The sequence below is a fragment of the Leptosomus discolor genome, chromosome 16, assembly GCF_034619465.1.
Source record: "Leptosomus discolor isolate bLepDis1 chromosome 16, bLepDis1.hap2, whole genome shotgun sequence".
Lineage (NCBI taxonomy): Eukaryota > Metazoa > Chordata > Aves > Leptosomiformes > Leptosomidae > Leptosomus > Leptosomus discolor.
Window position 1 is genome coordinate 14,642,596 of NC_141406.1, and position 14,311 is coordinate 14,656,906.

At 53.1% G+C, this 14,311-nt stretch overlaps 1 protein-coding gene across 2 annotated transcripts; it reads right to left on the reverse strand.

The window, feature by feature from the left end:
• On the reverse strand, window positions 1–14,262 carry BRAP (BRCA1 associated protein). 2 transcript variants are annotated; one of them, XM_086474085.1, is made up of 12 exons: window positions 14,181–14,262; window positions 13,812–13,970; window positions 12,885–13,086; window positions 11,955–12,144; window positions 10,353–10,466; window positions 9,700–9,848; window positions 7,460–7,535; window positions 6,696–6,834; window positions 6,093–6,202; window positions 4,330–4,419; window positions 2,337–2,440; window positions 1–1,082 (listed from the first exon to the last, which is right to left on the reverse strand). In XM_086474085.1, exons 1-12 carry the CDS (start codon window positions 14,260–14,262, stop codon window positions 722–724), a joined length of 1,776 nt encoding a protein of 591 aa, XP_086330211.1. In that variant the 3' UTR covers window positions 1–721. The 2 variants fall into 2 exon arrangements, with proteins under 2 accessions (XP_086330211.1, XP_086330212.1); XM_086474086.1 differs by having other exon boundaries at window positions 12,885–13,074; window positions 13,791–13,970.
• Window positions 14,263–14,311: the final 49 nt, after the last annotated feature.

A 14,311-nucleotide genomic window follows, 5' to 3' on the forward strand; every position in this document is an offset into this window, starting at 1 on the left:
AGCGCAGAGCCGGGCACAGCAGCCCTGCAGGCAGCGGCCTGCAGCTCCCGCAACGGCTGGGGACAGGCGTGTAGGAAGAGAAAATGAAGAAAGAGAGAGAGTAGCAAAGTCCCTTAGAGCGTTTAATAGCCTACAAGCCTTTAGGACTCGTTCTTACCCCGCTAAGATGGTTGATTTTCCACACCTCACTCCTTTTTACTTCCGAACTACAGTTCTACTCCTGCACCAGCCGTTCCGCAGCGTCAGGACGGCACAGACTAAAAGGAGATGTATATAATCTGATTTACACTGTTTTTTAAATAAAATCATTTCTTATTTGAGAATACTTTTAACCCAGGAGAACTGGAGAAGGCTTACACACCGGGCCTAGCCTACTCTGCAGCATCCCCGCAGGGAACGCCACGTTGAGCGCGTACACACCCACCCAAACCAGTGCACTCCCCAAGAAGAAAGTCAAACGCATGAGAGGAGGGGCTTTGAAAAGGTAGGAAGGCAAAATGGTCATCAAGATCTGCCTAAAAAATAGCTAAATAGTGCAGTGAAATGCTTTTAAATACCACAGACACCTCCACTGACTGGCAGCCAGTTTTATGAGCAGCTCCGAAGACAATTTCTAGCCGAGCTTTAGTGAACTGGGCGTTCCCAGCCAGAGTCCCAAGAGGTGAGCCTGGCCTACCACCGGCGCGGCCAGTTCCAGCGGGGGAGCAGGGCCTTCCCATTTTCATTTGCCCCTCTTGCCACGGCCTCTCCTGGAAGAGGGTTTGCCTGTGCTCCCCGTGGAGGAGCTGGCAGAAGATGCCACTGCAATGTTGATCTGTCCCTCCTGAATCTCCTGTCGGGTCTCAGCCGGGAGGTGATTGATTTTCTGTTGCGTCTCTAAGTAGAACATGACGTCCCGCAACTGCTCCTGGATCTCGGAGATCTGCAGGTCCTTCTGTTCGCAGGTTTCCTTCAACACTCTCTCCTCCTCCTTTAGTTTGTTCTGAAGCAAGGCTTGATTCGCTCGCAAACACTTGTTCAGTTCTTGCTCTTCCTTCAGCTCGGTGGAAAGTTTAGCCACTTTGTTATTCAGCTGAGAACACCTTCCAAATAGAAGCACAAGTCAGGAAAGCAGGGCGCTACACCGACCTCAAACACGCCTGCACCCTCTTCATTTCCAACCCCTCGGGGCAACTGAGCCCCAGCCGTCCCCAGCCCCACCGAGACCACCTGGGATTTGGTTTTCTGGCAAAAGATGGGCAAGGGGAGGCAAACCACCAGGACTCTGAAATCCCCCCTGGGATTTTCGACCCATCTTAAGGCTTGCTAGCACCCCTTCGCCTGCCTGTGGGACGGGATGTTGTGAAGCAGGATCCCTTCCTTTGTCCCTCAAACCGTGCAAGCCGGGAGAACCCCCTCCCTTGCAAGTTCAACAATTCCATCTTGGGCCAAATGCCGACAGCGCAGGCAACAGGCGGCGTTTGGGAGCAGGGGACTGTAACCTTGAGCACGCACCTGCGGCTTACGGAACGGGCACCAGAAAGGGCCCAGAGATTACACGGGGTCCCCAAGAGAGCTGAGGGCAGTCAGGGACTCCCAGAGGCCAGCTCCTGCCACACTCCGAGTACAAGACCCCGAGATACAACTTGACTCAGAAGGAAAATGCTCCCACAAGGATCTTGGTAACCTCAGGTTTCACAGACAGCACTTCCCTCCTCCCAACAACTCAGTGCTTTTGCCCTGGAAGTTTGCTGGTGTCACACACAGACTCCTTTCCACACAGCAAGGAGAGCTGCAGGAACCACAGCTCACTAGCCCGGCTTCCCTGCTCCGGCCAGGGCTGCTGGAGAGGCAGCAGCACCAGGGGCCTGGTGGGCTAGGAGGACCGGAGCCCACAGTCCCACATGCGGGGGCTGGAACACCCTGACCCGCACAGTCCCCACGCTTGACATCTTTCATCTAAGCACTTCCTAAGATCTACATTTTTCTCTGCGCTGGGTGAGATGTTTCTGCTGAGCTGCCTTTCTTCTCTGCGGCTGTACCCGCCAATTGCAAACCAGACTGGCGGCTGCTCCTGAGCAGGCAGCGGAAGGATCACTGAATGCTAAACACGCAGGCTGTGCACAAAAGAGCCAAGAGCCCAAGAGCTGCGTTCTGCTCAACAGGCACTTTCACTTTGTGAACACCTCCAGAAAGGAGAGCTCTTTTTAAAAATATGCTGTGTTCTCAGTATACCCGTTTAAATAGCTCAAAATCACCCAGGAATAGCGAGATTTTTTTTTTTTTTTTCCTTTTTTGGGTGTCAGCGCACGGAGCTTTAATGGCTGCATGGAACTAAACCTGGCAGCGGTACCCACTTCCTTTCGACAGACTGCTTTTCTTTCAGCAAGTCAGTCAGCCTCTGTTCCAGACTGTCACACTTCTCAATGGTCTCTTTAAATTTGGTCTTCATGTTGTTAATCTGTAAAAACAAACACAGGGGCATTTCAGCAGAGCAAAGTCCTCTGCGCTTTCATTACGACATTCCGTTTTCTGGAGCGGTTTCCAGACTTTGACCAGTTGCTATATCCAGGTAAGCAAAGGCTTTGAGTCAAGAAAAGGCTTAATTTTGATGAAGACCCTCTGCATTGCACATCAAGGAACCACGTTGCCGTGGAAGCTGCTCACACAGAACAGCAACCCAGGCTGCAGATCCGTGCCAGGCACCCCGTTCAAACAAAAGCTGCATCAGATCCTTCACTTCTTACTGAGGGCACTTCAGCATTCATTTAGCCGTTCTCTCCGGTGGTTTTGTACCTGTCAGCAAACTGAAATTTCCATCTTAAGGCTTTACAATGCCGGGCTTTTGCTCATTTTAAAGTAAACCTCAAATAAGTATGGTCAAAGTCTGAAAATCAACGTGCTACTTTGCTCAGCACTGACTCAGCAGCTCGCTGTCATAAGGCAGTGACCTACTGACACGAATATCTTACTCATGCAAAACGCAAACAGCAACACGCGTACGTTGGCTTCCTCTTCCCCTCTGCTTCACAACTCGAGGCTGCTACGGCTGAAGAAAAGCAAGCTCCCGATCTCTAGGCACTGCACAGGACATGTCAAAACCTCTACTGTAAGACTTACAGGAGATTTATGGATGGAAATACTTGTTTCCCCTGTATTAGTGCTTGCTCATTGTGGAGGCAGGAATTTAAAGGAAAAATGCTTTCCTGCAGGAGCAATCTGGATAAGCGTCAGTGTCAGCACACATGGTGCCTTCACCGATGCCAGAGTCAATGCAGAGCAGGTTTTAAGCCTTCCGGCCTTAATCACCGCATGTTTATGCAGCTGATGGTTAATTTGGGGAAGGAGCCCAAGCGCTGCTCATGGCGCACACTGCACAGTGGCACTGATCCAGACGGGACTGACACGGAGCAAGTGCCACGAATAAAACTGTAAGAATGTGTAAACACGAACCCACGTTTGGGGCGCGTGTCACAGTCGTTTCCCTTTGAAGTTGCTTTGTGGATCATGTTTCCTGGTCGCGCGTGAGATAATTTGTGCTGTATCTTTTCCTTTGATAGGGCCCTCCATAAGATTTCTAGGACTGTTCTTCAGACCAAGGTCCATGACCACTATTTCAACAGTAATTTCTACACTTACGATGCTACTTAACTGCAGATATGAAATAGTTAATTAGAAGTCACGTAGAAAGTTCAGGTAAGGACTCAACCCTAAATCCCGACTCACTTTAAACCTGGTTGAAAGGATCTACATGGAGTGAAGAGCATTAAAATATTCTCGCTGGATTTTTGCTCATGGCATTTTGAAGCAGTCCTGCCCACAGGATGCTTTATAGGACGAGACTCTGAACTTTTCCCAAAGGGTGAGGAGGAGAGAGAGGGGATCAAAAAGAAAGGGCAAATCAATATGCATTTGGAGCAGAAAGACAGCTTCCACCTTCCGCAGCCAAGCAAATTAAAGTCGTATTGTCTCTGCTACGCCAACCTTCCCTCGAGATACACGTCAGAGCGAGACAGACGGCATCGGCAAGCAGGGATCCTGCAGCAGCACGGACTTGTTTTCACCACTGCTGCAGTTTCCTGAGCAGCCCATTTAAATCCACCTTCGATCTCGGTGGCAATCTACCTACTTCTGCACCACCGAGCGGCAAATTGCTAGATCTGAGTGCCGAGATAAGCGATATGTCTCGGAGCCAATTTCTCAGCCGGCAGCGAAACAGGCTGCGCGAGGCCACGTCACGCCCCGTTCCGGCCAGACGAGAGGCTGAACAGCTCCATCGCCCTTGTAACTTCGCAGCGTCCAGAGCCTGTTTCAGCAGAGAGTTTCACACGTGCCCGGAGCAGAGCTCACCTCTTCAGCCGTATCCTTCTCTATTCGGACAATCTTGTTTTCCCAATAGATCCGCTGCGACTCCAGCTGGCTCGTTAGCAAATACGAGTACTAGAAACACAGAAGATACACACAGGACAGTCAGCTCTTCCTTAAGGGCGGCTTCGCCGAGGAAGAAGCCCGAAGGGTTCCAATAGACCAATCCATTTAATCTGATGGAATCGAGCATGCAGCACACTGAACACACATTCAAACTGCAGAGCCAGCAGATGTGTGTCACCAATTCCCTTTCAAAACCAAACCACCTGACTCTTTTTGAAGTCTACGAAAGCCTTTAGAGCACAACAGCAACATAAAAGTCCCACCGAGCCGTATCCAGTATCGTGCCAAGAACTTGTTAAAGAGGAGACAGATTTTTCATTGTAGTAGCAAAAAAAAAAAAGTCTCCACAAGTTTTACACTCTGCAGGGAAACAAAGCATCAACCATCCCTGTCACGAGAGGCTGAGATCCCAAAGGCTGAGCTGCCGAGCTCCCCGCTCAGCCCCAAACCCCAGGCAGGAGGGTAAATGCAGGATCTAGCTCCACTGTAAGAACGGCTCTGGGAAAACACCCTCAGCGGTGCGTAATGGTTCACAATCACTGTTCTCCAACACGTATGGCCCCATTATTTTGGCACCCGAATGGGGATATACGCCTCATGTCCCTATTTTTCCCTTTCTGGCTCTGCAAATGGGTTATGAGAAGGTGGGGAAACGGGATCGTTTCGAATCATCAGGGTAACAAGCACCAAATTTGGCATTCGCTACAGAACTGAACATGTACAAAAAGCCTTCAACACTCTCAGTAATATCCGAGTGGCGAAACATTCCCAAATTCATTCTCTCTAGAAATATTCAGATCTCATAAGCCAAGTAGAGAGGTCTTACATACTCCAAGTACCAAACTCCCAGAAAAATGGGTTAAAAATAGCTGGCTTAGCGTCTAAGCATGACTCAGAAAATTCATGGAAAAGCAACCAAATATTCATTTGAGCAAAAAAGCTTACAAAGTTTGGTCTCTATAGACTGTTGCTCCTCAGATACCGTTGCGCCTAACGTGGCTGAAATCATGCTGCAGCATATCTGCTCAGTGGGGCAGTAATTTTGAGTGCCTCTCCTTTACCCTTTAGTCAGGGCAGGAGAAGCTGGTCAACAGGTACAGAAAAACCCCAACACAAAACCAACCCAAAAACCCCGCAGGGTCTGTTCACAGGAAGAAAGCAGAACAGGGCTGGTATCAGACGAGCCTGCCGGCTCTCTTTGACAGCCAAGGCAAGCACGCAGCCACGGATTCCTACGTCCTTGTGCAGTTTGCAGGCTGCACCACTCACATCGGCAGTTCCGTGCACATCCCGGCTCTCGAGCCAGGACAAGACCCCCTGGGAAGGGCTGGTGAGCGAGTCTGGGCACTGGGACCCATTTCTCTCTCCAGTGACCGGAGCGTTTGTAGCAGCTGATCTGCACCCGACCGGTGAACACGGGACACAGCTGCAGCCAGCTCACGCTGAAGCTGCATTGGCTCTGCAGAGCCAAGAAGAGGTTGGGTTTGGGTTTTGGTTTGTTTTTTTTTTTTTTTAAAAAAAAGTGCAGTAAAAACCTCCTGCTTCTGCCTGAAGATGATTGCCTACAATCAGGGAGCAGGTCTGCTGCATAAGCTGATGTAATTGTCCTGTAGTCAGATCGGGATTTGAAACACTTCCACCCAGCAGCACGATGCAGAGTCCAACAAGGCAAAAATATTTACCTCTAATTGTAAGGCATCAATTTTCTCTTCCTGACACATATCTCCCTCGCACTCATATTGAACTATCTTCCCATCGGTTTTACTTGCAACCAGCCGATGGACGTAGTTATCTGGAACGAGAAAATTCAACCACAGGGAGTTTTAGCTTAAGAACACCCAGGTTGACACCAGTGGAAACACTTTATGCAGCACAATTAACCACGCAGACTGCTGCAACAGCATATTAGCAAGGCAGAAAGCCAACGTCAGAGGTGTTTGTTATTTAGCAGACTTCGCTCAGACACCTTACAGGATATTTATTACAACAGCCCATTCCCATACCTCAGGGCAAATTGATGGAAAGGGAGTAACAAACACATTCCACAGAGACTACAGGACCGCCCCGGGTCATTACAGAATCATATTCTCCTTCCTCCATCTGCTCCAGCCCCATGAAAACTGCTATTAGAGAGGAGATGGATGTTCCCAAAAGACAAGGTATTAGTGCAGATGCAACCCCCCTAATCTCTGAGCAAACTCTACCGCAACTATTCTTACTAAAGGGTCCCAAAAGCCATTTTGACCCAAACAAGGTCACCCTACGAGAGGGGCAGGAGCGCTTACCTCCAGCGTAGTCCCAGACTCTGTGGTTGGTCAACTGCATCGCGTAGGTGTGCTGGGTCTCCTCGAAGTGCTTGTACGCGTGTCGGCTCACGTACCGGCCGCAGCCGATGTGCCCGCAGATTAAACAGATCCACAGGTTCTGGCAACGGCACAAGAAAGCTCTGTACGGACCCCGCTGCCCAGCGGGGCTTTCAGGAGGTGGGATCTGTCACCGACCGCCTGCTGGTGCCGCGTGCAGCCACTCGCTGCCTCGGAGAGCGGACGGGGCTTTCACCTCTGAAAACACCGTCTTCTCCTCTGAAGCCTTGCTCAGCTGGAAGGCTAAAGGGAAGGAGGTACCGGCTCCTTCGAGCCAGTTACAAGCCTGCAGCTGCTGGGCATGCTGATGGATTGCCACAAGCACGGATGGAGGAATGGCCTTGGCTAACGCACGAGGCACCTCAGCAGGACCTCAAAAGCAAGCTCTGAAGGGGCCACCAAGTTCAGTGTTTGCTGAGCTGCCTGTTGTCACACTCATCACGCACGCTCTGGCCAGCTTACACGCTAATCCTTCTTACTAAGAATCAGAAAGATTTGTCAGAACAGGAAACCTGGGAGGCAAGAGCCTTTCCCAGTACCGATTCCATCTCAAAAGGAAAGCAGATGCACCACTGACTGGTAACATCAGCCCAAACGCAGCCACAGAATTAACCCCAAAAGCAACTAGAGCAGCTGTGCAGTCAGATCTAGTCTAGATCTCACTCACCATCCACCCACCTACTTACTTCTTGAACTCCACACTCAAAACACTTGTTCTCTTCCACTGGCTCAGGCGTTTGGCAGTATCTGCAGACAGGACACCTAGAGGGCAATAAGCACCAGGATTAGACACGAGGAGCTCCATCTCAATACCACGGTAATTAAAGAGAGCGCCAGGAAGCTCCAAGTCAACGCCTTCTGCAGTGGGATGCTCCCCATACGCACACATCTCTCCGTTCACGTTTACCCCACCCAGATTTGCCTCCACTCCACACAGCGCTACTGTCCTTAAGCCAGTAAGCGACGGAAGCACAAAGAACAGCTCTTCTGAAGCCATTTCGGTGTCTCAGCTCGATCTGGTTCTGCTGCAGCCCAAGCACAGAGAACACCTGCAACCAGGAGCGCCAGCGGGGCTGCCAGCAACGTCAGCCTCTGCCAGGAAGAAAAAGCCACGACCGAGCTCGAGAAAACACTTCCCTGCCTCAGCCAGGAACACCGCAAGCAGCGCTTGGATGGATGTGTTGCACATCTCTCAGCATTGCTGCTCCGGACTGCTGCCAACTGACACCTTCAGCTCTCCCTTACCCGCAGGGTTCTGCGCAGCAGCTACACGCTGTGGTGGAAGGATGCTGTAACTACACGCTGCTGAGGACGGCCAAGTCACAGAGGGAGGCACCGACACTTTGCAAACAGCCCTTTGTGCTTAACACAACCCAAAGGAGATGAGGGAGATGCTTCGACTTCACCCCAACCCAATGGATTCAGTTTCCAGGAAGAACATCCCACAACTGTACCCTAAAAGAATCAGCAGCAGGCACCCCGCCACGATTTCTTGTGAAACTATACACTGTGCTGACCCAAGACCAGGAGGAAGCAGACCCTAAGTACCAGAAGCTCAGCCAGGGGGCAGGTAACTGAGGCTGTGCGTCCTGTTGCCAGGACTGTTTATGTATTTCTCATTAGCTGCTGGAAAAGCTACAGAAACATTCAAGGGAGGAGACCACTGGATTCCAGTCAGCTTTCTACACAGACTCAGGCACTTACAGCCTCCGTGGCGCCTAAGCAAAGCGTACAGGGATTTTCTTTTATCGTTCTTCTAGACTGGGAGCGTAAGTTCTGTTTAAGTCGTACATTAGATATCTAAGTGCCATTTTGGATCTTGCTCCTACACTGGCTAAGCTCCACCGCTTCAAATTTAAACTGGTTTTGATTTATTGAGCAAAGCAGCCCATAAACTTGAACAGCTACAAATCTGATTAACCTCACTGAGGTTCTGTCGCTTCAGCGCACAAGCGGTGTACAGAGGGCTAAAATTTTCCTCATAATCCATCAGAGAATCAGGCAATCGGGTACCAGTGGCAGAAAAGAAAACACAGGGAAGATCAGCAGCCTGCTGCTGCGGTATCTGTGACTGCCTGGTGTGCGGCAGAACAACAGCGTCCAGAGGATGCAAAATCCACACGACCGAGAGCGGCACCGGGGTGCCAGGTGGGGGCTCTGCAGGCAGGAGCTCAGGCACCCCGAAATTCCCATCCCCAGGGATGCGAAGGACTGTAGGAGCCAGAACAGGAAAGGGCTGGAAGGCGCAAAACCAAGAGCTGCCTTGAGGACAGGTGCGGGTCTGACCCCCCGGCCCTGCCCAGTGCCACGGAGGGTTTCCCTGCACCAGCGACACCAGCTCCCATCGCTCGGCCTGTCCCGAGCGGCCACCTGCCCCAGTGATCTTGTCACCGTCCCTTCCTTCCCCTGCCTCACTTTTGTCTCACTTGCCAGCCCCGTCCCCCTGCACACCTGCTCTGGCCCAGCTCTGCTTCATCCTCTCCCAGCACCTAAGCAAGGCAGCAGGACCCCAGGGCTCCCGAACAGGCTCCCAAACTCCAGCCAGGCGTGCGGATCTGCCCACGGTGCAGCCTCAGCTCTGCCAATGAAACCAGTGACCAAACCAACAGACGAGACTCGGTGAAACCGGGATGTGTGTGCCTCTGATGCTGTTCACCCCAGCAGTTTTATCCTACAATATTTTAAAATAACCAGCATTACTCTACAACTCCCTTCCTGCCTTAGCAGCGAGGCCCATGGGAAATGTTGTCCAATTACTTTGCGAGGAGATTTCTCTTTGGGAGTCCCTTAATGGGGAAAAAAAGAGCATTAGAACTTGCAGTAATCCAGCCCCCACACTCTGCTGAGCAGAGCCGGTCTTGTCAGCATGTCACCACCGCACTCAAAGTAAGAGTTTTAGATGTGGAAATAAAGAAAAGCCTCTTACGTGGTGTCCTCCCACCGCTGCAGACACTGGCTGTGAAAGCTGTGGTTACACAGCGTGGTGAGGATCCCGTTCACGGACTCATCCATCCTCTCCAGGCACACTGTGCACTTCGGGAGCTCAGTCAGATCCATCACCGGCAGGCTGGCCCCCTTCAAAAGAACAAGCAGAGACAAATTGCTCAGCACCTTCCAAGCACCACAAACGAAGGACCGACAAAAGAAAAAGTCAAACTTCTCTCCCATTGCTGGGGGCACTAGGGTACAAAACCACTACAGAGTCATCCCGTGGGTCTACACAGTGGTTAGAAATTTATAAAACAAAAAAAGGGGGGGAATGATGCACAACATTCAGGAGAGCACAGCCAGGATCCTCATCGCAGCACAGCCTCAGGGCGGCTGCTGCATCTGCCACCAGCCCCGTTCTGGTTTCTGGATTCACCACCTCTACTGCCCACGGCAGGGTTAGCTCAGAGGCGGTGCCGTGGCGAGGCACAACACCCGTGAAGTCACCGAGCGAACTCTCCCGAGGAGCACCGGAACGGGAAACGGGTTTGGGTTGCTGCAGTTCAGCAGTTCTCGCAGCGTCCTGCCCAGTCCCAATAACCCCATTAAAATTCTCCGAAGGGCAGGGAAAACAAAGCAAAACAAACTTACATCTTCGGATTTGAAGACTTCAGCCCTTTCCACGTACACCAGCTGGCAAACGTCCTCCTCTATGGAGTTGAACTGCCGGCCGTTGCACGCCATATAAAAGCTGTCCGCGTCAGCCTGCGCCCAGAACAAAGGAAACCAGTTAACAAGCGAAACCTCGCAGCTACTGCAGTGAGGAAGAGGAGAAACCTGCTGGAGCCTCTCGTCTCCCCTCCACCAAGGCCTGTAATATCAGAGGAGATACTTCAGACAGTCAGCTCCTGCCAGCAGGCATCGCATCTTGGCACGGGGTTTAGCGTCACCACTTGAAGACAAGAAACGAAGCTCAGAGCAGCGACAGCTCCTCTGGTATCTGAGCACTCAGCGGGAACAACGGATTTCCCTTCAGCATCTGCCCTTTGTCAGCAATTTCAGTGCATTTGCAAAGCGAATTTGGTCTCTGCAAAAAGCGAAGAGGGCCCCAGTGCAGGATGCTGATACTTGTGTCAGGGAAAGGCACAACAATTTAACTGTGGGGAAGGATCCATTTCACCGCTTACAGTTCAGGCACGCTCTGAACTGTGCCCGAGAGTCGCTCACAGAGACACAGAACCAAACCAAAACCTGTCAAATACATCATCCAGCCGCCTCCCCAAGCCCTTTCTCTCACCAACAATCACCCCAGACTGAGGCAAGGTAGCTGAATGCCAGATTCCCACATTCCTGCCCGCTCCAGCCAGAAGCGTTTGCAGAGATTTGCTTTGGCTACCCGCAGACACAGCCGTTAGGGGTCACTGGGGAACAGGGCTTCAGGGAATTACCTCAGAAACAGGAATTTCAGGGCGAATCGAGTACAAGTTCCCAGATTGGCTGCAAGGCTGTTCAGCACTAGATATCTACCCGTGCAACTCGGTACAGCGACACACAAAAGGCGTCTTTGCAACGGCTGCGATTCCCACAAGACGCGCACAAATCCTGCGGCCGCACCACGGGCACGGGAAATATCTCCCGCAGCGCTCATGGCTGGGGGAAACCTCTCCCCCCCACCCCCAAAATAAGTCATTTGCAGTTGGGAGAAAAGAAGGGACAAGTGAGAGGGGCCACGCAGGAATTGGCGGGGGGAAAACATCGTTCAAGAGGGCCCGTAAGCAGCACGCTGTGTTATCTGGTTATAATCCATCCCCCAGGCTCAGGTTTGGGGGCAACTGTCCCTTTCACACCGTACCGGCAGGGGCCACCCAGCTCCTCAGAAAAGCAGCACAAGCCTTTCCTAAAATGCAAATGAAGCCCCACTAGCTGGTCCTGGCTGCAACACACCCCTCTTTTTTTTAACATGCTTTGAGATAGCACAGAACTGTGTATCTGTACTATTTTTTATTAAATATCCTGCCAACGAGAAACAGGCTCGCTAGAACATGGCAGATGCTCGCCTCTGGGTCAAGGTGTGGGACTAATCCTAGTCAGCAGCCCCAGAAACGCTCTGGGCAACAGGACAGGCCTGTTTCTTGGAGGGTAAAGTGCAATCTTGGCTAACAGCTGGCCAGCAAAGCCAGACGGCAACTCCTGAACAGCAGCTGCGTGTGACAGCGCAGTCCCTCCCGCAGAAAAGGGACTTCCAGCTCTTACCTGCGAGCTGAACTTGATCAGCACCATGTACTGGTTTGGAGTGGAATCTCGGATGATCTTCATGTGCTCGATGACTTCGTAGAAGGAGGCCACAAACTTCATCAGGTCGTGGCTGGTCATGGTAGCGGGGACGGTGAGGATGCACAGCATGGCGCTGCGCCTTACGTCTTCTTTCAAAGAGGTCATCTTGCTGAGGAGGCAACAGTGACCCAACTTCAGCTCTTTTCCGAGAGGACAAAGGCAGAGCTGGGTACACCACGCTGGCCACAGTCCCAGAACATTGTCAACACGAAGCAAGGGGCTGTGGCGAGCGCCCAGCGTACCCACGCCCAGCTATTACTCTTTAGCAAAGGATTAAACTGGGCAGCTCCAATCAACAACGGTTTTGTCAGGACCCATTCGACATTTCTATAAAAACAGTTGAAGCTGGCAAAGCCACAGGTGCTCTGAGCCATTCCTAGAACAAACGAGCAACGTTTCTCCCCATTTCAAACACCCACTTTGTGTGGCTTTCAGGCAGCCCCAAGGTGGAAGCTCCCACGCAGTTACAGGGGAACGGTGCAGGATTGTAACCCCTGAAACGAGGGGATGAAACCTCCCGCCTCAGGCAGCTCCTCGGGCCGGCCGCCAAGCCCCCAGAGATCACCATTTCACGGGGGGCTCCCTTCAGAAGCTGCTTTCAAACACCATTTTTCAGGAACCCGCGTTCGTCTTGCGCCATCGCGGCCCGCCCGGCGGCTGGGGGAGCCGGGCCAGCCTCACGCTCACCCTCACCCCAAGGACCCGCCTGCCCTCCCGGTACAAGTCACCCTTCCTGTTTGTCCCAGCTCAGGAGCCACAGCCCCGGGGTGATGGGCTCAGCCTGCCGGATGATGGCATCATCCAGGAGCCCTGCTCCCACTGGAGCTGCGATGAGTCAAGCGTTCTTACTTTGTTTTGTACAGATGCATAATGCCGTGAACGATTTCGACCGAGGGGTTCCCGCTGAAGAAGGAAATCTGGTCGGGGAGCTGCTTTGAAGGTGAGTCTGGAGCAGCCTCACGCTCTTTACTCTGATCGTCGTGTTTATTTTTGTCCTCGGCAGATGAGGCCTCTGAAGATTTTCTTCCTTCCACGGCAGCTTTTCCTTCATCTTTCACAAACCAAAGATTTCCACATTACTAACGGCGCATCAGAAATGCCCTTCCCTGAGCACGGCCTGCATAACAGCACCCCGGGGAGTCACACCACCACCCCGGGGAGCAGCAGAATGAGACCCCTCTTGCCTTCGCTCTTCCAGGGCGAACCCCAGAGCTGCCGAACACCCAGAGCGAGCCCTCCTCCCCCAGCCCAGAGCTACAGCTCGAGTTTTTTTGGGTGAAATCCCAACAGGCACTGGTATCAACACAAAGCAACTGGGACAGGGTGGCTGAGCGGGGGTGAGGAGCGAGCTGGGTGTTATGACAGAATTTGGTGTTTCCATCTTTAAACTTTCTCCCTCTCATGGAATTTAAACGCCTGCAGAGCTGAACGGTCTCATCACTACAGAGAAGCAAAACACTGCCCAGCCTGTGGCACAGCCTAAAATAAATTAACCCTTTATGGAGCGGGAAAAGCAACAACCAGCTCTCCCACCCGGGCCCCACATTCCTTAACTTCTCTCCTTGTTCTCCCAACGGCGTGATGGGCTCAAAACCCACAAACCCAGCAGCCCCCCCGCCATCCCCACCCCGACAGACGGCTGTCCCCGGCGGGGCCGGTGCCTGGCAAGTGCTGCGCTCCCCCACCCCCCCGCGCTGAGGTGCCGCCACACAAACCGGGTGGGCAACAACCACAGACCCCAAAAAAGCATATTACCCGCCCCCCCGGGGCCGGTACCTGGCCGCGGCTGGATGGTTTCAATGATCACGTCAGTCATCTCCCGGCGGCCGAGGTGCTGGTGGAGGATGGCCGCCCGCTCCCCGGGGCCTTTCCCCTCCAAACAGGCCGGCACAGCCGCCGGGGCCGCCCCGGTGCTCTCCGCAGCCATCTCCGGAGCTGCGCGGGGAAAAGGAGGCGTTGGGACAAAGCGGTGGGGGCTGAACCCCGGTACCGGGACGCACCGACAGCACCGGGACGGTGACCCCGACTCCCTCCCCGGCCGCCTGCGGACGTGGCGTAGCCCCCTCCCCCGCCACGGCGGACAGGGCAGCCGGGCCCGCTCTCCCGGCGGGAGGAGGGAACCGGCCCCGGACCGGCGGGACTCACCAGCCGCGCTGTAAGCGAAGCCCGCGGGCAGCGGCGAGTGCTCGGCCAGCTCCAGCCGGATCACCACCAGGGACACGCTCATGGGCCCGGACACCGCGGGCCGCCGCCGCCGCGCTCCGAGGAGGCCAAGG

Excerpts from the sequence above, each read along its gene's own strand:
- BRAP (XM_086474086.1), bottom strand. The coding sequence starts at position 14,262 with ATGAGCGTGTCCCTGGTGGTGATCCGGCTGGAGCTGGCCGAGCACTCG. Across the intron at positions 13,971-14,180 it reads CTTCGCTTACAGCGCGGCTG|CTCCGGAGATGGCTGCGGAG; the intron begins GTGAGTCCCGCC and ends TTCCCCGCGCAG. Across the intron at positions 2,441-4,329 it reads AGAAGGATACGGCTGAAGAG|ATTAACAACATGAAGACCAA; the intron begins GTGAGCTCTGCT and ends TTGTTTTTACAG.